Source organism: Haliotis rubra, unplaced genomic scaffold (assembly GCF_003918875.1).
Source record: "Haliotis rubra isolate DU_JTF1 unplaced genomic scaffold, ASM391887v1 Scf783, whole genome shotgun sequence".
Taxonomy (NCBI): domain Eukaryota; kingdom Metazoa; phylum Mollusca; class Gastropoda; order Lepetellida; family Haliotidae; genus Haliotis; species Haliotis rubra.
This window is the reverse complement of record NW_025767505.1, coordinates 399,881-426,701: the sequence shown is the minus strand read 5'-3', so window position 1 is coordinate 426,701 and position 26,821 is coordinate 399,881. Positions and strand designations below refer to the sequence as shown.

General features: G+C 43.8%; 1 protein-coding gene across 2 annotated transcripts; it reads right to left on the bottom strand.

Annotated features, from left to right (window-relative positions):
- Nucleotides 1–1,413: 1,413 nt before the first annotated feature.
- Nucleotides 1,414–26,728, bottom strand: LOC124260992 (zinc finger protein 622-like). Of its 2 annotated transcripts, none has more exons than XM_046695309.1 (8): nucleotides 26,588–26,728; nucleotides 21,768–21,963; nucleotides 19,082–19,373; nucleotides 13,166–13,342; nucleotides 11,968–12,130; nucleotides 10,783–10,919; nucleotides 10,239–10,370; nucleotides 1,414–2,272 (listed from the first exon to the last, which is right to left on the bottom strand). In XM_046695309.1, exons 2-8 carry the CDS (start codon nucleotides 21,951–21,953, stop codon nucleotides 2,145–2,147), a joined length of 1,215 nt encoding a protein of 404 aa, XP_046551265.1. In that variant the 5' UTR covers nucleotides 21,954–21,963; nucleotides 26,588–26,728; the 3' UTR covers nucleotides 1,414–2,144. The 2 variants fall into 2 exon arrangements, with proteins under 2 accessions (XP_046551265.1, XP_046551266.1); XM_046695310.1 differs by having other exon boundaries at nucleotides 21,783–21,963.
- Nucleotides 26,729–26,821: the final 93 nt, after the last annotated feature.

The following is a 26,821-nucleotide window of genomic DNA, read 5'->3' as shown; positions in this document are numbered from 1 at the left end:
CATCACCATCAGTATGACTGACTGTATGTCACCATCAGTATGACTGACTGTACGTCACCATGAGTATGACTGACTGTACATCACCATCAGTATGACTGACTGTATGTCACCATCAGTATGACTGACTGTACATCACCATCAGTATGACTGACTGTATGTCACCATCAGTATGACTGACTGTATGTCACCATCAGTATGACTGACTGTACATCACCATCAGTATATGACTGTACTGTACATCACCATCAGTATGACTGACTGTACGTCACCATCAGTATGACTGACTGTATGTCACCATCAGTATGACTCACCATCAGTATGACGTCACCATCAGTATGACTGACTGTACATCACCATCAGTATGACTGACTGTACATCACCATCAGTATGACTGACTGTACGTCACCATCAGTATGACCGACTGTACATCACCATCAGTATGACTGACTGTATGTCACCATCAGTATGACTGCCTGTATGTCACCATCAGTATGACTGACTGTACATCACCATCAGTATGACTGACTGTATGTCACCATCAGTATGACTGACTGTATGACACCATCAGTATGACTGACTGTATGTCACCATCAGTATGACTGACTGTACATCACCATCAGTATGACTGACTGTACATCACCATCAGTATGACTGACTGTACATCACCATCAGTATGACTGACTGTACATCACCATCAGTATGACCGACTATGACTGACCGTCACCATCAGTATGACTGTACGTCACCATCAGTATGACTGACTGTACATCACCATCAGTATGACTGTACGTCACCATCAGTATGACTGACTGTATGTCACCATCAGTATGACTGACTGTACATCACCATCAGTATGACTGACTGTATGTCACCATCAGTATGACCGACTGTATGACTCACCATCACCATCATATGACTGACTGTACGCGTCACCATCAGTATGACTGACTGTAATTGACATAACTCTGTATACTACTTCTGCTCATCACACATATACGTTATTGTGAACTGAAACTGATTTGTGCCAGCTGTATTTTTCAACCTGTCCACATACTAGATTCCATAGAGGAAATAACTAGACATCTGTTCATTGACACCAAGTGATTTACCAGTGCAATAGAAAAACCAAAATCACTAGCCAATGTTTTGGACAAGATTTGTACCCGTAACATATACCACTCACAAGAAGTGAAAGACCCCTCATTCTTTCATATTACTTAAGTTGTACTTTGCCTTCACATTAGACTGTATTCTAAGATGCTCGGTGAAAGATCAAAGGCGCAGACAGTACTTTATCAGACGATAATGTACACTTATTGCATGACGTCACACTGTATTGGTGTCAATGCGTCCTTCTAGTCTGCCCCCTTGTAATCGAACGTACCCTTGGTAACCAACGTCACGATGCATGTCAGTTGTCATCGCCTCGTATAGTCTCCTACAGTAAACTACCCCGTAGCATCCCGTTTCTTGGTCTGCAGTTGCATCACTCGGCTAACATCATTGGTGGAAACATTACGTTTATATTTTTCGATGGATATAATACCTAAGTTCAACTCACGCAATGTTTACGTTCCCACAATGCATCCGTGGAATGTCATGTGACTCCTCAGCTTGGTAGTAGAAATGCGACGTTCATATTGCCCCATATGGTTTACGTTAATGACAGATATTATTAAAATAATTTAGAGAAGATATTTAACCCAAACGTAAACCGTCATCAAACTGTTTGTCATTTGTCTTTCTGGTCACGTGCGCCTTAACGTAGGAAGGCAGACCTGTCAGTTAGCCCTGAACAAAGATTGTTAATTTAGGTCACCGACAGTCTCTTTTCTAATTGTTTTCTGCCTTAGATTTATCATTGGTTTATTATTCAGAAAACTGTAGATGCCAAAATATTATAACGTTAAAGCACTCGGACACAAGCGTCCTCGTGCTTTAACTTTTATAGTTCAGGGCGAAAGTGTGCAGTATTACACTATACATGGAAGTAGAGCGAACTGTAATTCTTAAACAATGTGAAAAATTTGGGTTTTAACTTTTTTTGAGTGGTATATTTCACTTTATCATAATGTTAGAATCTGGTGCAGGATTTGCAATGGTTCTACCCCAGTTGTAAAGGTTGGCCAATCTGCAGTCATGCTTTATATGGGGTTCTGAGAGCGGAAGTGTGTCTGAAGGTTGTTGGCCTTGCAGCCCAGTTTCATGAAGTGGCGATGCTTCAACCTCTGCATGTAGCCCAGGTCCTTCACTCGCTGCTGAATCACTGTGCCTGAAACCATCACAACAGACCTTATCCACACCGTGTCTGGTACACATAAAGACTTAGTGAACATTGTTTTACACAGCTTTTAGCAATATTCCAGCAATATCATGGCAGGGGACACCAGAAATGGGCTTCACACATTGTACCCATGTGGGGAATCAAACCTATGCCTTTAAAGTAACGAGCGCGTGCTTTAACCACTAGGCTACCCCCACCACCCCTGTTACACATAAATATAATATATATAGGTTATCACGCAAGTGTGTTTTGGGATGGTTAATATCCTGCATTAGGAATAAACACTGTATTTAGTGAGCCTTGGCAAATGTTTGTTCCTCATAAAGGATATTAACCATCCCAAAACACACTTGCGTGATAACCTATTTATCATACAATGTCAATTTTACTTTATAATTTAAAAAAATGTGATTTCAATTACCACAAATCATGAACCTCAACTTCGTGGAATGTGCACAGATATCTATGACATCACAAATATGAGCATGTAATACGTTGCGTCACAAGCTTCGGTGACACAATTTTCTACTGATCACTCAATTGACAGCGTTAGGTCTTCTAGTTCCCAGTAAGTTTTTATGTTAAAGCATGCATTGTTGTCAACAAATCTTAGCTCAAGTTTGAAAAATAACAACTAACATTTCGAAACTTCAGAAACCTTCAGTTAACCTGGACTCCTGTGCCGTCTGCTCGCTAACACTGACAGTCGGTCAGGGAACTGGTGTTGGTATCTTTGTAAGCCTATGAATTTCTGTCTTTGCTTCGTAATCCACCCCATCTATCATAACCAGACATGAATTGTCTTGGATCAAAACACGGACAGTACCGTAACCACGGCCGTCAATCCGGACACGATCGCCGACATGTGACGCCATGTTTGTTTACACTATGAAAGTAGTCCCTAAACTTTGCATATGACCTCACTAATTTGCATTAATATCCGTGTATGACCCCAACGGATACCGAAAATATCTGTTGGCTTTATCCTGCTGAGAACACTATCCATTGTATGATAAAGTAAATTACGTTATAACGAACATGTTTATAACAAACTGAAGAATGTTTGAGGTTCTTGCTACTTGATGTATATTTTAGTGGAAGTGCGAACAAAAAATGGCTATAACAAACTAAAATTATTAGTGGTCACTAGGAGTTCTTCATAACCAAAGTATTTACTGTAAGAGGACTTTCTGCAGGAGAACTAGTGTTAACACTGCACTTCAAAGGAGTTCTGATTGAAAACTAATACTTACACATGCTTTTTTTGAAATTGATAGAGCCATATCATTGTTTTACAGGTCTTAGTGTGTAGAATATAGGATCTGCATGTACAATCAATGCCACTACTAGGGGTGAAATGGTACGCTCTTACCACGGTACGGTACGTATTGCGGTACAAGGCCTTCGGTTTGTTCCTCTTCGATTCGGTTTAGAGATATGATTATAATGCAGAAAATTGACAAGAGCCAATCCTTCATTGTTTAATAGCATGGGAAAAAAATAATCATAATCTTTTAGATTTGAATGAACAAATTTGAAAATTTTACTATAAATTGTATGTTTATATACTTATCCTATCTCACGGTATGCACCTCTCGTCTTCTTCTACGACCATGTGTGGAAACGTGCTGTAGGCTAAGTTTAATCAAATCTTACTGGCCTCTGACCCCCCTGACCTCTGCCCCCACTCCGATATCAGCACCTGTCAATCATCTCCATAAGCGTGCAGCTCGCTCAGATGATCACGTGACTACCTGTGCCTGTCTTTCTCGTCTTGGAACTTCCAGTAATCTGTGATGTGGGGCAGGTCGGGTGGGTATCCATCACGTGAGATAGGATAAGTTTAAAAATATACAATTAATAGTAAAATTTTCACATTTTTAAACTTATCCTATCTCATTGTATGCATAATCCCACGGTTGGTAGGAGGGCCGCAGATTACCCTGTCAATACTTACAACCGTGAAGACGCATAACCCAAGGAGGCCAGGAGAAAGCACCAACTCCCGATATGCAAACTCCAAACTTGCGATGGGTTTCTTCAGGTAACCCCTTAGCTTACACAGCACAAAAACTCTAGGGTGCTCCCGAATTAATGTGGTTTTCAGCCGCAACTTTTGACAAGCAATAGGACGCAGTTTGGCCCCACCGCCCCGCGATTTGTCAGGTGACCCCAGTGAATTAAAGTCGAAGACCTAATGTGGCAGTCCCTGCTTCGAAACTAACCCCACAGACACACGCTGGAAGGCGGTGAAAGAGTGAATAGTCCGGTTGCTCAACTAGTTTAACGTTCAGTACCAATCCCCCTAACTTACCAAAGGTGAGAATGGACTTAGGAGTGGAACGCTTCAAAAACCATGTAGGTAATCGGAAATCAACACTTCACTGACGTAATTGCTCAACGAGTAGAGGTCAGTAAGCGGAATGTCGACCATCTCTGCATGTAGCACAAGACTTGCCTCACAGTCTATCCAGTGATATTTATGACAGTGCAAACACGCCATAGTCCCCTAGGTGAGAATGATCTAAGCCCAAAAGAAAAAAGTACCAAGATATGGATTACATCGATATCTTATATTAGGTACAGAGCAAAACCGACCAAGGAAGGACTGCTTTATCTGCGAACACGGGCCGATGACAACTGCTGCGCCAGGGCCAGGGGGCCGAATTGATGTAGACCTTCCACGACTGTAACCGATAGGTCCCTCAGGTAGTGTGAAGCAAACACCGTATCGGATCGCCAAAAACATCCCTCCATGATGGACTGGAGGGAACAATTCCTGTGAAGCGCCCGAGTCTCATGAGGCTTCGCCGTCGACGGTGGAGGCAGGTCAGCAAAGGCATAAGCATGCAGGATTGTAGTTCTCATCCAAAACGCCAAGGTAGTGCATGAGACTTCCGAGGCAGAGGCAGTAGATAATGGAATGAACAATCTCTTACGCAGTCTGCGGCGATCCTGCGAGGCAGCTAGATAAATCCGTAATGCTCGAACCGGGCATAAGGAAAGATCTTCTATGCCATCTGGGCCCAAGATAGTGGACAATGGCGGAATCGTGAACGTGCGATCCGGCTGTCCTGGTAACTGATTCTTAGCAAGAAAATCCCACCGCAAACCAAGGAAAACTCCCTCATGTCTAGACCTCTCAAATCGTACACGAGGGACATCGAAAGCGTGCAACTCGGAAATACGGGTAGCAGTGGCCAAGGCCAGGAGAAAGAAGGTATTAAAGGAGACATGTTCGAAATCTTTCTCTCCAGAGGTTCATAATCAGCTGACTTGAGATGAGCAAGCACAACGAAAAGATCCCAAGCTGGAGGTTCGGAACTTCCGGGATTGGTCAGCAAGTTTAGAAGACCTGAGGAAAGACTGGAGCTCAGGGACAGTGGACACCTTCATACCCGAGGCCGATGCAATAACCATGTAAAGGGCAGCCTGGTAAGTAGATAGCGTAGAACCTTTGAGTTTTCTGGAGGTTCAAAGATGCTGAAGGTACTCTGCTACCATCTGCAGGGATGCCGTAGTGGGAGATGTTATGCCCTTCTTCCTGCAATACGCTTCAAAATTCTTCCACTTGTCATCATAGAGTGACCTAGTGGAGGTGCGATGGGCTGTAGTGATGGCAGTAGCAACACGCTTCGAAAAGCCCTTGGCCATTAGCGACAGATGTAAATGCGACAAGCGTGAAAATGGAGCGTGAGCGGGGACCAATGTAGCTGGTCGGAGTGCGGATGAACCAGTAGATCGAGCCGATTGGGAAGTGGTACGGGATTTGGTTCGGCTAGTTCTTGAAGATTTACTAACCAACTTCTGGCCGGCCAGTGAGCGCGACTAAAAGTAGTGTCATCCGATGAGTTGCGCGCAGTTTCACTAGTATGCGAGGAAGAAGAGCCACTGGCAGAAACGCGTAAGCGTTCAGGTCGTCCCACGGAATGGCTAGAGCATCGTGATCCCAAGCCAGAGGGTCCAGAATCGGTGACACAAACAGAGGCAGCTGATGGTTGAACCGAGTGGCGAATAGATCCACTGTCGGCGTCCATGGAAGGCAGAAGTTCTGAAACACCTGAGGATGTAATTTCCATTCCGTTGGAGAGGGACAACTCGGATGGGACAGGGAATCCGCGATGACATTCTTCACCCGCGGAATGTGGTTGGCTCGCACAGAGATGTTGAGAGAGTCCACTAGGTCGAAGAACTGCTGAGTCCACTGCAGGAGCTGAGTAAACCCTGTTGACCCCATCCTGTTGATATGCTGCGTTGTCCGATTGGACCATGAGGGAAGTTGCTCGTAGGACACCTTGCCAGTTAATGATTGAAAGAATCACTGCCCTGAACTCCAGAACGTTGATGTGACAGGCGCGATCTGCAAGAGACCACTGCCCTGCCACTTGCTGATTGAGAAGATGAGCTCCCCACCCGCGTTGAGACACGTCCACATACATGTGGTGAGACGGAACAAACGGCCCAAATCAAACTCCGTCGCAAACTCTTCCATCCACCACAGGAGCTGGGGATGTGAAGATCGAGACTGACATGTAGTCTCCTGGTTTGATAATGGTCTTGAGTAGGGCCACCGAAAATGGGGCAGAGGCTGCAGAAACATCTCGTTGAAGACCTTCACGTCTCAACTTGTCCGAATCCTTCTTGGGAACCAGAAAGATTGGAGTATAGAACCCCGGGTTGATCGGGGCCGGACCCAGGGATTCGATCACAAGTTTCTGGAGTAAGGCGTCTATTGTGGATCGAAGAACAGCCGTTTGCTGAGAGGGATACGTTCTGTGATCTGGAAGCAAAGTCAGAGGAGGATCCCCAATGATCAGCAGCTGAAACCCCTTGGACAACGTGGAGAGGATGTAAGGGTCGCCCAAGATGGTCCAGTTGGGAGCATAAGTCCCAAGTCTTCCGCCTACTGGGGAGGTCTGGATGGGCACGACTGGAAGAGGAAGAACCCAGTCACGCTCTAATGTCGCTGATGAGTGGAACGTCCTCTGCCGGAACCCTTTCCACGAAAGGAAGCAGCAGAACCCGAATGAAGGTCTGGATTGGAAGGAACATAACGGGCTGGCAGTCGCTGGCGCAACGAGTCCTCCACCTGCAAACGTTGGAATTTCAACAATTCCACTGACACTTGTAAATGAACATCTTGACCAACTCTGGTGGCGACATCTCTAATCGCCCCGTTGAAAAGTGACCTGCCAGACCACGGCTGATGAAAAAGATCAGTTTGGAACCTATCCTCCCATGAGAATAAGTGCAGAAGCCCCCTGCGACGCATAGCTGTGACGTAAGAAAAGAAGTGAGCCAACTGATCCAAAATGGTCTGAAATTGTTCTTGTTATAGCACTATCGCCGTCCGAATATACGCCTATTGATGGGACGTAGCATGTGCAACCGACACAGCCACCGCTTCGGTAGTCGTCAACACCAAGTTGAGTGGCGCCATAATCTTCCTTATGACACTATCCAAATGCAAGGGCTCATGATACTCGACCAGGAACGGCAAGTAGGCTTTCTGTTTGGTTCCGAACTACGTAATATCATCATCCACCGGAGGGGAGACGATCAGCGTAGAGAAACCATGAACATGAGCAGATGCTAAATTGAAGCGGGGAGCCGCGAACCCATCCTTAACCTTCCTCAGGTTACCAAACGCCTCATCCAGAGACGCTGCCAATTGAGTGATGCAAGGGCGAGGCGGAAAGGTGATAGAACCCAAATCACCTGTCTTCATAAATAAACTGGATAACAAATCCGAAGGCGAACTACTACGCTGTTGTCGAAGGCTATCAGCAATCCAAACTAACAATTGAGGTGTGTCAACAGCATCAACGCTAACATCTGAGTCTGATGCCGTAAAGCCGAGGCTACCGCTTGCACAATAGCGTCAAAATCAACAGGTTGTGAAGTCGAACCCACAGATAGGTCTCGCCACCTGGAGGAGGCAAAGACGAAACAGGAGCAGATAACGAGGGATGACGAGGTGCCCCACTAAGAGAAGACGGGCAACCAGCTGACTGATACAAGTTCCCGTGATGAAACGATGAAGCGTAGGGTCCCTCACACTCGCCGCTCTAGGTGGTAAACCAAACCCCGCTGTGACAGTTTCACAGGAAGAAACAGTAATACTCATGGAATGTGGCGCTCCCACCACTGAAGATGCATAGGAAACACAAGGTGTACTAACCGTCGCACTGGGAATAAGCAGAGCACCGGGAATCAATGTAGCAGAAGAAACATGCACCAAACAGGTAGCAAGCGACGCATTGAAAGCAAGAGCTGAGCTGAGTGTACCAAGCGCCGAACCAGACACATTGGAAGTAAGCGCTGAACTCTGAGCAGCGCCCGAACCGAATGCACTGTGAGGAAGCACTGAAGCCAGTGCTCTATGAGGAAGCGCCGAACTGGATACACTAAGAGCCGAAACGGGAGCACTGTGAGTAAGCGCCGAACCAGGGGCAAACAAGAGCGCCAAACTGGAAACAAGTGGCGCTCTAAATGGCGATGGAATCAGGACCAGCGGGCTCTGCAACCAGGTACCTGTCGATGTAAAAGCGGTGCTTGGGAGGTAAGCGACTCACTAGAATAAAGTAATGGTCCGTAACCAAATGGTACAGGATAAAGGGGATATATGTGGAAAAGTTAAGCACTGGGAATCATCGGCAAACTTGTCGACCCCACCGGAGGATGAGACAGCGCCGAACCCGAAACTATCCACTGTACCAGAACCAAGTGTCACATGAGACACAAGCACCCGAATGGGAAGTAAATGTAGAACCAACCACCCGAAAAGGAAAGCCGAACTACAAGCAAAGCGTAGCTTGAGAGGAGGTAATGTTAGGAATCACACCAAGTGCTGCATGAGAAACTCCCACCGAAGGAACATAGAGCTGAGGAACAGTTACCACCAAAGGCGGGGCCGGGACTGAACAGCAGATGTAGATAAAGCGACAACCCTAGGTGGTGTGGAGTCTTCTAAAGTGATAGGGCTGGATGCATGCAGACGGAAAAGAATCTGAATTTTTCACTGAGGTAAGAATCAGGCGCCTCTCCCTAGGAAATCTAGGAGGCGGGGACTTGAGCGTCGAACTGCAGTTTTCTTATGGCGTTCTGCCTTAGGGCGTTTAGACGCATGACGGACCCTCATATGTTTTGCGGCGATCCCTATCTGACATCGTCTACAAGCTACCGGCGATATTCAGAGAAAGCATCGTCATTGAAGACCAGCACAAAAGTGCAGCGTTGAGACCAATCACAACGACCTAAACAATCTACACATACAGCATGTGGATCTGCCGCCGAGAAATTACTGTTACACTTGTCACAATGTTTGCGCTTATTAGAACCATTGCGATTCGATTTACCAATGTTGAAACAACAATCAAACTTTCTTAGAGACAAGCACACGTCCACATGACGTAGCGACAAGAAAGAGAATGACAGGCACAGGTAGTCAAGTGATCATCTGGGCGAGCTGCACGCTTATGGAGATGATTGACAGGTGCTGATATCGGAGTGGGGGCAGAGGTCAGGGGGTCAGAGGCCAGTAAGATTTGATTCAACTTAGCCTACAGCACGTTTCCACACATGGTCGTAGAAGAAGACGAGAGGTGCATACCTTGAGATAGGATAAGTTTAAAATCTGTCATTTCATGACTAGTTAGAAGAACAATATGAAAACCAAAAATACTGAATTTTTGGATTGCATTACGGTATACCGAACCGAAGCCAAAATACCACGGTTCCACTAATACTGCGGTATACCGTTTCAGCCCCAGCCACTACTGTCACACACTTCAGCTCCCAAACTATATCTCAATATTGTTTGTCAATACTCAGCCCTAGCAATCTGCAAGACACCTGTGACAGTCGTTATGCCAAAATGATTTAACTCGCATACATTAACTTAATATACACAAGGAGGGAGAAACAAGACCCTGAACGACAACTGTCATCTCACCTGTTGCACCTGTCCAGCCAAGAGCCTTGTATTGAGCCAACATTCGAGGGACTATCGACCGTGTTTCCTTGCGAGTTGGTGGCACATTCTGGCGGTAGTATTTGGCAAGTGACCGATGACCAACTGTGGCTCCTGAAGACAAACAAAGTATGTGGTAAGCCAGCCTTTAGATACTCAACCTTGGTTAGCAGACTCTTGTTGATTCCATGGGCATGGTTAATGCTGGTTGGGTATTCTGACTTAACAAGGAACCATGAACATAACCAAAGAGCTGTGAGGACTAATACAGACTATATTTCCTGAATGAATAAATGGGGTATATTCCAAACCTATGTTGAGAGCACTTACTGTACTAATCCACGAGAGAATAGAAAATAGAGAATATACCCCATTTATTCATTCCAGGAAAGGCCTGGGAAGATCTGGGTTAGAACTTGATCTTCAGTAACCAATTCTTGTCAACCAACCAACCAACCAGCCAATCAATCAATGCTGCATCGTGACAAAAGGTTGTTAGATGGAGAGTAACCATGGCAACACTTACCTGAAGGCAGGACAAGCTCATAGCCGTCACTGATCAGACTCTCAGGCTCTGCGGTATTCTCCATGTCAACGTCCTCGCTGCCTCCCTCGGCTGACCCTGCCGATGTTCCTGAGGCCTCTGCGTCTGGGTAGCTGCTCCTGTTGTCAGACGTAGTACAGTCAAAACCCAATTCAAAAGTAACCATGGTAACCAATGTCCGTACAGATCATCAGCCATCAAAGTTATAGCCTGTTTAGGGGCTTTCCATGGGCCAATCAACAATGTCAAGGAACTATAGATTGGTCAAATGTCGGCCCGACCATCAGGCTGAAATAACTCTTAGCTATATTGCTGCACTGGGAAAGGTCACTTCGCGATGGAGATTAATTAACACCCATTGTCATGGATATTTTTATGTATAAGGTTTTCTATAAAACCAAACGTTTTGCTCCATATAGGGCCATTTTAGGGCAAATCACAGGCAATTAGGGCCTTTTGGGGGTTAAAAAGTATTTAGGGCCTTTTTAGGGTGAAAATGTCCGAATTTCAGGCTTTTTCAGTGAGTGAGTGAGTGAGAGAGTTAGTAAGTGAGGGTGGGTGGGTGGGTGAGTGAGTGAGTGAGTGAGAGAGAGGCTGGGTGAGTGAGTGAGAGAGTGGTTGGTGGGTGAGTGAGTGAGTGAGTGAGTGAGTGAGTGAGTGAGTGAGTGAGTGAGTCAGGTTTAACTGTATTCCAGTTATATCATAGAGGGAAGAAACTGCAAGTGAAGCAGGTCTCAGATGGTTTTTATTTATTTGGTGGAACCAACAGGCATGGATATGGTTATGTGGGGACATGATCAGGATGAATTTGTTCCCCAATCATAAGTTTCCAGTGTACTAAGGAACGCAATACTGCACAGAAAATGCAATTCCAGAACCTCAGGCAATTTGGCCACCCAATCCTCCAAAGTATTAAAGAAGCTTTAATTGTTTCAGCTTGAAAATCAAGATGACACTGTCACATGTCACTGCTGCATGACACTGCCCCATGTCACTGCCTCATGACACTGCCACACAACTGTCACATGACACTGTCACTTGACACTGCCACTTGACACTGCTGCATGACACTGCCACATGTCACATTCTCATGACACTCACATGACACTGCCACATAACTGTCACTTGACACTGCTGCACGACACTGGGTAACCTGCCAATACAGACCTGTAGTCATAGAAGTCTGTATATTCAAACACGACGTCTCCCTCGTGCAGCATCTTGCAGTGACCCTTGTCCACCATGTGACGCTGGACGGCCTGGGTTGTGTGGAACGTCTTGCCTTTCTCGTTACACCACAGACACACATGCCCCACGCCGATCTTCTCACCTGAACACAGGAGGTAATAACTCAAATATACAACAGCCTTACACACCTTGTACTATAAAGAGACACACGAACAAGAACAAAACATGGGTCATATCCCTGTTTCACTTAAGACCTACATTACTCAAACCCATGACCTTCATGTGTAAAATCCATGACCTTTATATGTCAAATCGATGACCTACATGTCTCATATCCACGATCTACATGTCTCAAAGCCATGACCTACATGTCTCATATCCACGATCTACATGTCTCAAAGCCATGATCTACATGTCTCATATCCACGATCTACATGTCTCATATCCACGATCTACATGTCTCAAATCCATGACTTACATGTCTCATATCCACGATCTACATGTCTCAAAGCCATGACCTACATGTCTCAAATCCATGACCTACATGTCTCATATCCACATGTCTCAAAGCCATGATCTACATGTCTCATATCCACGATCTACATGTCTCAAAGCCACGATCTACATGTCTCATATCCACGATCTACATGTCTCAAAGCCATGACCTACATGTCTCAAATCCATGACCTACATGTCTCATATCCACATGTCTCAAAGCCATGATCTACATGTCTCATATCCACGATCTACATGTCTCAAAGCCACGATCTACATGTCTCATATCCACGATCTACATGTCTCAAAGCCATGACCTACATGTCTCAAATCCATGACCTACATGTCTCATATCCACATGTCTCGAAGCCATGATCTACATGTCTCATATCCACGATCTACATGTCTCAAAGCCACGATCTATATGTCTCATATCCACGATCTACATGTCTCAAAGCCATGATCTACATGTCTCAAATCCATGACCTTCATGAGTCAAATCCATGACCTACATCTTTCAAATCCCACCTACATACATCAAAACAAAGACCATTCAATCATATGGTTACAAACATCCAACTGATTACACATTTCAAAACACGGTAACGATATGATATCACTGTACTCTTCAGAAAATCCAAATTGAAAGATAACAGTAACAATAAGAATGAAGCTGGCTTACCTAGATATGTTATAAGACCCTCCATGTCGACCACATATTCTATGTCGGGGATGAAGAAACTGTGTTTCTCCGTCATGTGACCGACGTTTTCCTCCAGGGATGAGCTGACGTGGGAACAGAACAGACATTCCTCTAGACCCAGCATGTTCTCCTCCCACGAGTCAGCATCAGAACCTTCTGCAACATTGATGGAAGAACTACATGAAGCAGTCAGCATCAGAGCCATCTGCAACATTGATGGAAGAACTACATGAAGCAGTCAGCATCAGAGCCTTCTGCAACAATGATGGAAGAACTACATGAAGCAGTCAGCATCAGAGCCTTCTGCAACATTGATGGAAGAACTACATGAAGCAGTCAGCATCAGAGCCTTCTGCAACATTGATGGAAGAACTACATGAAGCAGTCAGCATCAGAGCCTTCTGCAACATTGATGGAAGAACTACATGAAGCAGTCAGCATCAGAGCCTTCTGCAACATTGATGGAAGAACTACATGAAGCAGTCAGCATCAGAGCCTTCTGCAACATTGATGGAAGAACTACATGAAGCAGTCAGCATCAGAGCCTTCTGCAACATTGATGGAAGAACTACATGAAGCAGTCAGCATCAGAGCCTTCTGCAACATTGATGGAAGAACTACATGAAGCAGTCAGCATCAGAGCCTTCTGCAACATTGATGGAAGAACTACATATGAAGCAGTCAGCATCAGAGCCTTCTGCAACATTGATGGAAGAGCGACATGAAGCAGTCAGCATCAGAGCCTTCTGCAACATTGATGGAAGAACTACATGAAGCAGTCAGCATCAGAGCCTTCTGCAACATTGATGGAAGAACTACATGAAGCAGTCAGCATCAGAGCCTTCTGCAACATTGATGGAAGAACTACATGAAGCAGTCAGCATCAGAGCCTTCTGCAGCATTGATGGAAGAACTACATGAAGCAGTCAGCATCAGAGCCTTCTGCAACATTGATGGAAGAACTACATGAAGCAGTCAGCATCAGAGCCTTCTGCAACATTGATGGAAGAACTACATGAAGCAGTCAAAGCATCAGCAGAGCCTTCTGCAAGCATCATTGATGGAAGAACTACATGAAGCAGTCAGCATCAGAGCCTTCTGCAACATTGATGGAAGAACTACATGAAGCAGTCAGCATCAGAGCCTTCTGCAACATTGATGGAAGAACTACATGAAGCAGTCAGCATCAGAGCCTTCTGCAACATTGATGGAAGAACTACATGAAGCAGTCAGCATCAGAGCCTTCTGCAACATTGATGGAAGAACTACATGGAAGCAGTCAGCATCAGAGCCATCTGCAACATTGATGGAAGAACTACATGAAGCAGTCGGCATCAGAGCCTTCTGCAGCATTGATGGAAGAACTACATGAAGCAGTCAGCATCAGAGCCTTCTGCAACATTGATGGAAGAACTACATGAAGCAGTCAGCATCAGAGCCTTCTGCAACATTGATGGAAGAACTACATGAAGCAGTCAGCATCAGAGCCTTCTGCAACAATGATGGAAGAACTACATGAAGCAGTCGGCATCAGAGCCTTCTGCAACATTGATGGAAGAACTACATGAAGCAGTCAGCATCAGAGCCTTCTGCAACATTGATGGAAGAACTACATGAAGCAGTCAGCATCAGAGCCATCTGCAACATTGATGGAAGAACTACATGAAGCAGTCAGCATCAGAGCCATCTGCAACATTGATGGAAGAACTACATGAAGCAGTCAGCATCAGAGCCATCTGCAACATTGATGGAAGAACTACATGAAGCAGTCAGCATCAGAGCCTTCTGCAACATTGATGGAAGAACTACATGAAGCAGTCAGCATCAGAGCCTTCTGCAACATTGATGGAAGAACTACATGAAGCAGTCAGCATCAGAGCCTTCTGCAACATTGATGGAAGAACTACATGAAGCAGTCAGCATCAGAGCCTTCTGCAACATTGATGGAAGAACTACATGAAGCAGTCAGCATCAGAGCCTTCTGCAACATTGATGGAAGAACTACATGAAGCAGTCAGCATCAGAGCCTTCTGCAACATTGATGGAATAACGACATGAAGCAGTCAGCATCAGAGCCTTCTGCAACATTGATGGAAGAACTACATGAAGCAGTCAGCATCAGAGCCTTCTGCAACATTGATGGAAGAACTACATGAAGCAGTCAGCATCAGAGCCTTCTGCAACATTGATGGAAGAACTACATGAAGCAGTCAGCATCAGAGCCATCTGCAACATTGATGGAAGAACTACATGAAGCAGTCAGCATCAGAGCCTTCTGCAACATTGATGGAAGAACTACATGAAGCAGTCAGCATCAGAGCCTTCTGCAACATTGATGGAAGAACTACATGAAGCAGTCAGCATCAGAGCCATCTGCAACATTGATGGAAGAACTACATGAAGCAGTCAGCATCAGAGCCTTCTGCAACATTGATGGAAGAACTACATGAAGCAGTCAGCATCAGAGCCTTCTGCAACATTGATGGAAGAACTACATGAAGCAGTCAGCATCAGAGCCTTCTGCAACATTGATGGAAGAACTACATGAAGCAGTCAGCATCAGAGCCTTCTGCAACATTGATGGAAGAACTACATGAAGCAGTCAGCATCAGAGCCTTCTGCAACATTGATGGAAGAACTACATGAAGCAGTCAGCATCAGAGCCTTCTGCAACATTGATGGAAGAACTACATGGAAGCAGTCAGCATCAGAGCCTTCTGCAACATTGATGGAAGAACTACATGAAGCAGTCAGCATCAAGAGCCTTCTGCAACATTGATGGAAGAACTACATGAAGCAGTCAGCATCAGAGCCTTCTGCAACATTGATGGAAGAACTACATGAAGCAGTCAGCATCAGAGCCTTCTGCAACATTGATGGAAGAACTACATGAAGCAGTCAGCATCAGAGCCTTCTGCAACATTGATGGAAGAACTACATGAAGCAGTCAGCATCAGAGCCTTCTGCAACATTGATGGAAGAACTACATGAAGCAGTCAGCATCAGAGCCTTCTGCAACATTGATGGAAGAACTACATGAAGCAGTCAGCATCAGAGCCTTCTGCAACATTGATGGAAGAACTACATGAAGCAGTCAGCATCAGAACGCCTTCTGCAACATTGATGGAAGAACTACATGAAGCAGTCAGCATCAGAGCCTTCTGCAACATTGATGGAAGAACTACATGAAGCAGTCAGCATCAGAGCCTTCTGCAACATTGATGGAAGAACTACATGAAGCAGTCAGCATCAGAGCCTTCTGAAGCCAACATTGATGGAAGAACTACATGAAGCAGTCAGCATCAGAGCCTTCTGCAACATTGATGGAAGAACTACATGAAGCAGTCAGCATCAGAGCCTTCTGCAATTGATGGAAGAACTACATGAAGCAGTCGGCATCAGAGCCTTCTGCAACATTGATGGAAGAACTACATGGAAGCAGTCAGCATCAGAGCCTTCTGCAACATTGATGGAAGAACTACATGAAGCAGTCAGCATCAGAGCCTTCTGCAACATTGATGGAAGAACTACATGAAGCAGTCAGCATCAGAGCCTTCTGCAACATTGATGGAAGAACTACATGAAGCAGTCAGCATCAGAGCCTTCTGCAACATTGATGGAAGAACTACATGAAGCAGTCAGCATCAGAGCCTTCTGCAACATTGATGGAAGAACTACATGAAGCAGTCAGCATCAGAGCCTTCTGCAACATTGATGGAAGAACTACATGAAGCAGTCAGCATCAGAGCCTTCTGCAACATTGATGGAAGAAGAACTACATGAAGCAGTCAGCATCAGAGCCTTCTGCAACATTGATGGAAGAACTACATGAAGCAGTCAGCATCAGAGCCTTCTGCAACATTGATGGAAGAACTACATGAAGCAGTCAGCATCAGAGCCTTCTGCAACATTGATGGAAGAACTACATGAAGCAGTCAAAGCATCAGAGCCATCTGCAACATTGATGGAAGAACTACATGAAGCAGTCAGCATCAGAGCCTTCTGCAACATTGATGGAAGAACTACATGAAGCAGCCAGCATCAGAGCCATCTGCAACATTGATGGAAGAACTACATGAAGCAGTCAGCATCAGAGCCTTCTGCAACATTGATGGAAGAACTACATGAAGCAGCCAGCATCAGAGCCATCTGCAACATTGATGGAAGAACTACATGAAGCAGTCAGCATCAGAGCCTTCTGCAACATTGATGGAAGAACTACATGAAGCAGTCAGCATCAGAGCCTTCTGCAACATTGATGGAAGAACTACATGAAGCAGTCAGCATCAGAGCCTTCTGCAACATTGATGGAAGAACTACATGGAAGCAGTCAGCATCAGAGCCTTCTGCAACATTGATGGAAGAACTACATGAAGCAGTCAGCATCAGAGCCTTCTGCAACATTGATGGAAGAACTACATGAAGCAGTCAGCATCAGAGCCTTCTGCAACATTGATGGAAGAACTACATGAAGCAGTCAGCATCAGAGCCTTCTGCAACATTGATGGAAGAACTACATGAAGCAGTCAGCATCAGAGCCTTCTGCAACATTGATGGAAGAACTACATGAAGCAGTCAGCATCAGAGCCTTCTGCAACATTGATGGAAGAACTACATGAAGCAGTCAGCATCAGGAGCCATCTGCAACATTGATGGAAGAATCCACATGAAGGTCAGCATCAGAGCCATCTGCAACATTGATGGAAGAACTACATGAAGCAGTCAGCATCAGAGCCTTCTGCAACATTGATGGAAGAACTACATGAAGCAGTCAGCATCAGAGGCATCTGCAACATTGATGGAAGAACTACATGAAGCAGTCAGCATCAGGGAGCCTTCTGCAACATTGATGGAAGAGACTACATGAAGCAGTCAGCATCAGAGCCTTCTGCAACATTGATGGAAGAACTACATGAAGCAGTCAGCATCAGAGCCTTCTGCAACATTGATGGAAGAACTACATGAAGCAGTCAGCATCAGAGCCATCTGCAACATTGATGGAAGAACTACATGAAGCAGTCAGCATCAGAGCCTTCTGCAACATTGATGGAAGAACTACATGAAGCAGCCAGCATCAGAGCCATCTGCAACATTGATGGAAGAACTACATGAAGCAGTCAGCATCAGGGCCTTCTGCAACATTGATGGAAGAACTACATGAAGCAGCCAGGCAATCTTCAATACATTTTTGTGTTTGTCTCTCTCTGAGTGTGTGTATTTGTGTGCGCATTTGTCTTGCTCTGCATGTGTGTGAATGGTGTCCATGTGTTTGTGTGTCTGTATGCTTTAGTTTGCATGTGTTTGTGTCTGTGTGTGTTTCGCTCTGTGAGTGTGTGTTCCACAGTGTGTGTATGTAGGGATGCACACCCCCCAGGTGAAAATGGACTGTGCCGACCGCCCCTTTTTAAAAAAAACTGTATCCGCGCCTGGAGTCGGTCTTCTATCAGGCGGATATGATACATATCACAATGAATATGAATATTGGGTAAGGAATACAATCACAAGTTCGCAGACAATGTATTGTTCATCATGTTCAGATGTTCAGAGTGAGTGAGTGAGTTTGGTTTTACGCCGCTTTTAGCAATATTCCAGCAATATCACAGCGGGGGACACCAGAAATGAGCTTCACACAATGTACCCATGTGGGGATTCGAACCGGGGTCTTCGGTGTAACGAGCGAACGCTTTAACCACTAGGCTACCCCACCGTCCAGATGTTCAGAGAGGAACAATAACACAATCAGATATTTCACCTGTTTTGAACATGTTGACATCAAACCATTAAAACTGTTTTTTCAATAACATTTCAAACCTTGTTGTTAAAAAGCAAATAAAAACAAAATTAATAATAATAATATAAATCAATAATAATAAACATAATCAAAATCTTACTAACCATCCTCCGAGTCCATATCAATATCATCACCATCTCCTGACCTCTGACCTTGCAGCCTCTCTTTCAATGCCATATTTACTGTATCTTTGCTTCGAACGTCAGACTCGTCCAGCCCCTTCTCAGCATTTTTAGCATTCAGCTGTTTAACCCGTTGTGCCAGTTTCTTTTCCTGTTTCGCCTCCATCTCCTTGTGTTTCTTTGACTGGATGTGATTGTCAAACGCATTTTGGGTGTTGAAGTGCTTCCCACAGATCTGACAGCTGCGACCTGTGTCTTTTCCTTCATCAGCAAGCTGGGAAGAAAACATCATTTTCAGAAATATCTTAGAATACATATGTATCAACTGTATTAACTTAGAATATATATGTATAAACTTCTGTTCTCTGCTGTCTGGGTTTGGTTGGTTGGTTGTTGTTTAACGCTGCACTCAGCAATATTCCAGCTATATGGCGGCGGTCTGTAAATAATTGAGTCTGGACCAGACAATCAAGAATGATGTTCTGTTCAACAGCATGAGCATCGATCTATGCAACTGGGACATAATGACATGGGTCAACCAAGTCCGTGAGCCTGACTACCTCATCCTGTAAGCTGCATATACCGTATTCGACGTATTTAGCACCCTGTCCTCATAAGCGCAACCCGACCACATTTTCAGCTACACAAAAAATATACTTTGTTAGCACTCTCCTTTTTGAGGTTTATTTAAGTTGTATAGCGAATACAGTATGTGGTGAAAACGATATGCATCAGAAAATTTGGGCAACAAATATAGATAATTAATCACAAATACAATAATTAATGTTGATATCGTTGTCAAGGGCCGTCAAATGATTGCTTGTGCAAAGCATAACTGCTATTTCGTGTATTGTGACAAAATAAGCGATGTCATATTGTCGGATGTAAAAAAACCAAAAACTTTGAAAATGAAAATAAATATATGTGCTGGAAACTTGCAATCAAACAGCACCAGACATGATAATTCAATTGTCGTTCCTGTTATGCTACCCAGCTGTTGTTCAACTAAGCCAGAAATAGCAATTGCCTGTGTACACATTTCACTCTAATCTACTGGAGATTCAGTTAAAAACGATCCGAGAATTTCTGTTCCACCATTAGAGGAATTTATATCTTAAGCATTCATTTGTACAAGGATAATATAAATTGCTATCACATTAGTATAAAGCTTTATTCTACGTATATATTTAACATAATACTTGACATAGGCTCAGCACTTTGAGTACGTGGCTTGATACATTTTACGTGTGGAACAGTTTGACAAGTCACATTTGACGTCACGCAGTACATGTCACTTTGATTGCACTTGCAGAAAAAAATGTTGGCAATAAATTGTCAAATATGACTTCAGTGAGTCAATAACATGGGTCTTGGGGTCTGCTGTTCATGTAATTATTCAAGAAACCCCCAAATCTTTTTAAGCACCTGAAAACCCATAATGACTTGAAACTCCATATAATATGTACAATGAACAGTTTTTAATTGCGAACCGCTTTGAATTTCGCAAGTTTCATGATTGTTTGCAACTGGAAAAAGCAATGTACCATGCGCTTATTGGCTGATTATGTTTTGATTACCACTGATTGGTCGTTTTATTTAGGTCAATGACATTCTTCAATTTCATTGGCCCAGTGAGTTACTAATCGACAATATGGCGACGGCAAAATAGAGATTTCCATAGTTTGTTGTCATCATGATGATGTGAAGGTATTTTCGTTTCAGTTATGAATTCTTTCAATAGTAAGTGTTTTTTAGTGATCAATAATTACTTCCGAGAGTTGAAGTGATGGGAGTTCAGCGATTTGTCAGTCAACTCGTGTCTTAACGCATGGGCGAGTCAATCAGTAATATGCTGTGGAGGTGAGGTGGTTTTGTTGATTGCAGAAATGGTTGAGGTGTTGTAACTATGTAACTAACACCATTGTTTACATTTTGTAGAAACAGCAAAAGTTGTTTCAGTATCAAAAACAAAGTTAAAAAAATACTGCATACTTTCATTGCAAGACCTTATCTTATGTTGGATGATTCTACAGCAATTCAAAATGCCCTATCAAGCATCAATGCTCTTGTGTGCAGAAGTGTCTAAATTTCAAATGTGTGTCAGTCATGCTAGAATGGACTGACTGACTGAGTTTGGTTTTACGCCGCTTTTAGCAATATTCCAGCAAATAACGGTGGGGGACACCAGAAATGGGCTTCACACATTGTACCCATGTGGGGATTCGAACCCGGGTCTTTGGCGTGACGAGCCAACGCTTTAACCACTAGGCTACCCCAACCCCCCTGCTAGAATGGAGATAAAGCAAATCTCTTTACAATTTTGTGGTCCTTACTCTTGTGATTTAAGACTGGACATTTACCAACCTTATATCACAAGATAAAGGAATGCAAGAAGGAAAACAGAATAGCTTTATCTTCCTATCTTAATGACTAATACATATATATTGCCTATCATAGTGACATGCATATTCATTGTCAGGACTCAAAAGGGGCGATTGGGGTAGCCTAATGGTTAAAAGCGTTGGCTCGTCAACATTCAATCCCACATGGGTACAATGTGTGAAGCCCATTTCTGGTGTCCCCTGCTGTGATGTTGCTGGAATATTGCTAAAAGAGTCGTAAAACCAAACTCAGTGAGTTAGTACTCAAAACATGCAAAGAAACATACTTTAGTTACAGATACCTGAGCTCTTTGTACGAGAACACGCTGCTGGAAATTCTCCGCAGTCACTGGCGGCATCTCTGCTACTTTACGCTTCAGGTTGTAGCGATGCCAGTCAGTCTTGTAGTGTGCTCGCTGCAGCTCGGCATCGGCAAACGCCACTCGGCAGGTGATACAGGTATAAACCGACATCGTCAGTTCACTGAAAACAAACAGTCATTAATTACAACTTTAGTAAGAGTGTACAGACTGATCATTCTGTTGTGTTTTTTCAATCTGGACTAATGTCGATAGACAATCCGGGGTTTGACATAAACATTTTTTTACTACTAGAATAGTGATAAAGAAAGTAAGATTGTTTATGGATAACAACTTCTTTTATTATATATGATGCGACGTTTGGGTATGGATTCTTATACTGCTGTCTTGCTTGACAGGAATCACTTCTGCTAAACCTGGAGGGCAGTTAATCTAATCCGACCAAGTCATCTTGGTGTGTTCTGGTCATGCGCCTAGCAGGCAGCAGACTTGTTGAGCTCTCACAAAATTTTGAGTTTTCACTCGTTTACTCAACAATTTCCAAACTGAATTTTGGATACACAAGTGCATTGTGATTCCTTTAACCAGATGTTATGATGAAAATTGTGAAATTTTATTCAGAATGTGGACTTTGTGGTATTTTTGCAATTGTGATATGTGCACACTTTGCTGATTTCAACACAGAGAGCTATTCACAGTCAATCAAGACCCCAAGCCTGGATGGTGATAGACCTACACTGACTATGTCACCACTTTCCTACAACAAAGGACAGCTGATTGAATACTCCAGCCATACTCTAAAGCTTGACATTGATCAATTACATCACATAAGAAGGCTTGGAATAAGCACATCAAAACCCACTACCAGAGGTAAGCGGAGTGGACGACGCAAGTGGAGGAATACAATGACATCCACTCAAATGCAGGGCCCATGTGACCATTCTGTGACCAAACCCATTGTGTCTGACTCTCAGGTTATCAACTGTGAATTATGGAACGCGCAGTCTATCAGAAACAAAACTCTGGAAGTCAGAGATTTTATATCTGATTTTAATTTTGATGTCTTCATGATCACCGAGACCTGGTTATGCCATTCCGGAGATGAGGCCAAAATAAAAGAAATTACACCAGAAGGATACAATATCAAACACATTCCCGCGCCTAATAAAGCGAGGTGGTGGCTTAGCCATTTTGTTTAAAGACGGCTTCCAAGTTAATCTAGTTCATCAACAATCTTTTTCATCATTTGAACAAATGACATGCATTTTCACCTCAGACCAGAAATCACTTAAAGTGGTATACATTTACAGACCGCCTCCATCAATGCGTGGTAATAAACTATCTGACTCTGATTTCCACAAGGAATTTGCTGATCTGCTCATCACCCTCGACAGGACACCGAGATCATACAGTCATATTAGGTGATTTTAATATTCACTATGACAATGCCGAAAAACTCCTTAACCAAGAAGGTATTAGAACTCCTTTGCGTACATTGATACGATCAGCATGTCACATCAGCCACGCATTGAGATCCGGGTCATGTGATAGACTGGGTTCTGTCTGTGAACAATACTGTTCAAGATGTAAAGGTGACTGATCACCAAATGTCAGATCATTTTCTTGTGAAATTTACCCTTCAATTCAGTAAGCCCAGAGCAGCAGCCAGAACCATGAACATCCCGAAACTTTAAACCTGTAGACATTAACTCTTTTTCAAATGATTTTCTTGAGAGTGCTGAAGACACGTTCCTCCCCGGATGATGTAAACAACCTTGTCAGCGAGTTCAACACAAAACTGGCGGCTATAGTTGATAAACATGCTCCTGTCAGGACCAGAGTTCGTAGACCAAGAACAACATCTCCATGGCACACGGCAGAGATCAGAGAAGCCAAAAGCACTCGGAGAGCTGCAGAACGGCAGTGGAGGAAGTCGCAGCTGGAGATTCACAGACAGATCTTCAATGCTTGCAGGCACTCTGTGAACAATCTCATGCATAGAGCCAAAGCTGAATATATCAATGCTGAACTCACAGGCAGTTCTAATAATCCACAGAAGATGTTTTCTATCCTACACGGTTTACTCGGAAAACAGTCAATTGCAGCACTTCCTCATGGTGGAGATGCTCACCTAGCATCAGAATTTAACAGCTACTTTCTGGACAAGATCAGCAACATCCGCCAACATTTTGATTCTGATATGGACAACGAACCATCTCCTCAATACATGGGCACCAAGTTTAGTTCATTCCGGGTTGTAACAGAAAATTAAGTCCGTAAAACCATCCTCGAGGCCAAACCAACATCGTGCAGCCTAGATCCACTACCCACCAAGTTCATGTTGAAGATCCTGGACGTTCTCCTACCCACCATCACAGATATAATCAATGTCAGTATATCCACGGGTGTTGTGCCGGATTATTTTAAAAAAGCCATTGTCAAACCCCTTCTGAAGAAGCCAAATTTAGATCCGCAGCTACTCAAGAACTATAGGCCAGTCTCCAACCTATCGTTCATATCCAAAATCCTAGAGAAAATAGTTAAAAGACAGTTGCTGTACCACCTGACCTCAAATGATCTACTTCACAAGTATCAGTCAGCTTATAGACAGGCCAACAGTACGGAAACAGCATTAAACTGTGTGATGAATAGTGTGCACATGTCTGTTGACAGAGGGGATATTGCTATGCTGGTATTGCTAGACTTGTCATCCGCCTTTGATACCATAGATCATAGCATAATATTGCATCGTCTCGAAAATACCTTCGGCATCACAGGGATACCGCTCAGTGGTTGGTCTCGTACCTCACAAACAGGTCACAGACAGTCCTAATTGGTGATGAGATGTCCACTCCAGCCAGATTATTCTGTGGAGTACCACAAGGATCAGTGTTGGGGCCAATACTTTTACCCTTTACATACAACACCTCTAGGTCAGTGTATTGAAGAACATCATATACCTCATCACTTCTATGCAGATGACTTCGCAAAGTACAGAACTGCTTTAAGCCAACACCCATCAGTCAATCTGAAACAAAACATGCAATGCAACAGTGCACTGCTGATGTCAGTACATGGATGGAAAAGAACAAGCTGAAACTCAATTCAGACAAAAAAGCGGAGGTGATTTTGTTTGGACCTCCATCCAGGTTATGGAAATGTACTTTGGATCATCTGTCTATCGGGTCAGCTGACATCACCTTCAAGTCATCTGTCAAAGAACCTCGGTGTGTACCTTGATTCCTCGCTATCCATGGAAGATCCGTGAGCCACTGCTGCAAAGTCAGTCATTACCACCTGAGGAACATCAGTGCCATCAGACATTTGCTGACGAGAGACGCAGCTGCCTCCCTCTCGTGAGATCTCTGATATTCTCTCGATTAGACTATTGCAACAGTTTGCTCTATGGAATCACCAAACAACAAATCAGGCGTCTGCAGCACATCCAAAACTATGCTGCCAGATTGGTCACTAGGACGAACATAAAAGCACACATCACACCAGTGCTAAACTCGCTTCACTGGCTTCGCGATTCCTGAAGCGAATCATTTTCAAAATACTCTCAATCACTTACCAAGCTGTCCATGGTACTGGACCTGCCTATCTGAGTGATCTGACTGTCTCATACCTCCCTTCAAGAACTCTACGGCTCTAGTCAACAACAGCTCCTTCGGGTGCCTGTCACCAAACTTAAAACTTTGGAAGCTTCCAGATCCTTTTCTGTCTCAGCCACTACTCTGTGGAACTCTCTACCCGAATCACTGAAGTTGATTCCATCTCTTGAAACTTTTAAATCCAGTCTTAAATCCTACCTTTTCAAGCACTATACCTAAAAGATACACAACTCATACCACTGTGGAGAACTCAACTGCCTCTGTTTCCATCGTTTGAGGCAATGCGCTTTGAGCATACCTTCATGGCGTGGATATAGCGCAATATAAGTGCCATTATTATTATTATTATTATCTTCTGAATTGTAACATAGTTTCATACTATAGGCGCCAGACTCTGATATATTTATAAGCATGACCTGTATATATAAGTCTTATATCTTACATATAGATAGGTCATGCTTATTAATATATCAGAGTCGGGCGCCTATGCATAGTTTAGATACGCATGAAGGTTGGGTGTGTGTCATGAGATCTACAAATGGCTAGAATGCACTTTACCGGGCGCAGCCCTCGCTGCTCCCTTTACGATCCTTAGGGTTAGGGTTAGGCACCCTTTACGATCCTTAGGGTTTAGGGTTAGGCACCCTTTACTATCCTTGGGGTTAGGCACCCTTTACGATCCTTAGGGTTAGGCACCCTTTACGATCCTTAGGGTTAGGGGTAGGGGTTAGGGTTAGGGAACCCCAGCAGCGCTAATTAGTCTGAAAAAGTGCGCCCGGTAAAGTGCAGTACTCCCCTACAAATAAATAAGGGGTTGTTTTTATTTCAATTCAATTTGGCCTTGACCCACGACCAACCACAGACAGTAAGTCGCCATATGATAATAAGCTAAACCCTGTGATACGCTCTGATTTGGTGTAACATACGTGTCATGAGATCTACAAATAAATAAGGGGTTGTTTTTATTTCAATTCAATTTGGCCTTGACCCACGACCAACCACAGACAGTAAGTCGCCATATGATAATAAGCTAAACCCTGTGATACGCTCTGATTTGGTGTAACATACAGTTATCAATCGCATATCAAATAGACACATAGAAAGGCAGGATTTCAGGTAACAAATAAAATGGCAAATATGCTGTACAATTTAAAACAGCAAATATATACATACCTCGCACAAGCAGTGTGTCGGGAAAGAACTGTTATTATGAAATGTCACTGTCGAATGTTAGTTTTTATATTAGCAATAGCCTACATACAACATAAAAACATACACACGTGTGGCAAAATCTTGTGCAATGAACTTGTCAATTTCAAAACTATTATGACTACAACTAATTGCATTTATTAATATAGTAAAGATTCATGTAATAAAATATTAATTACAGTTCAACAAATACCTTTA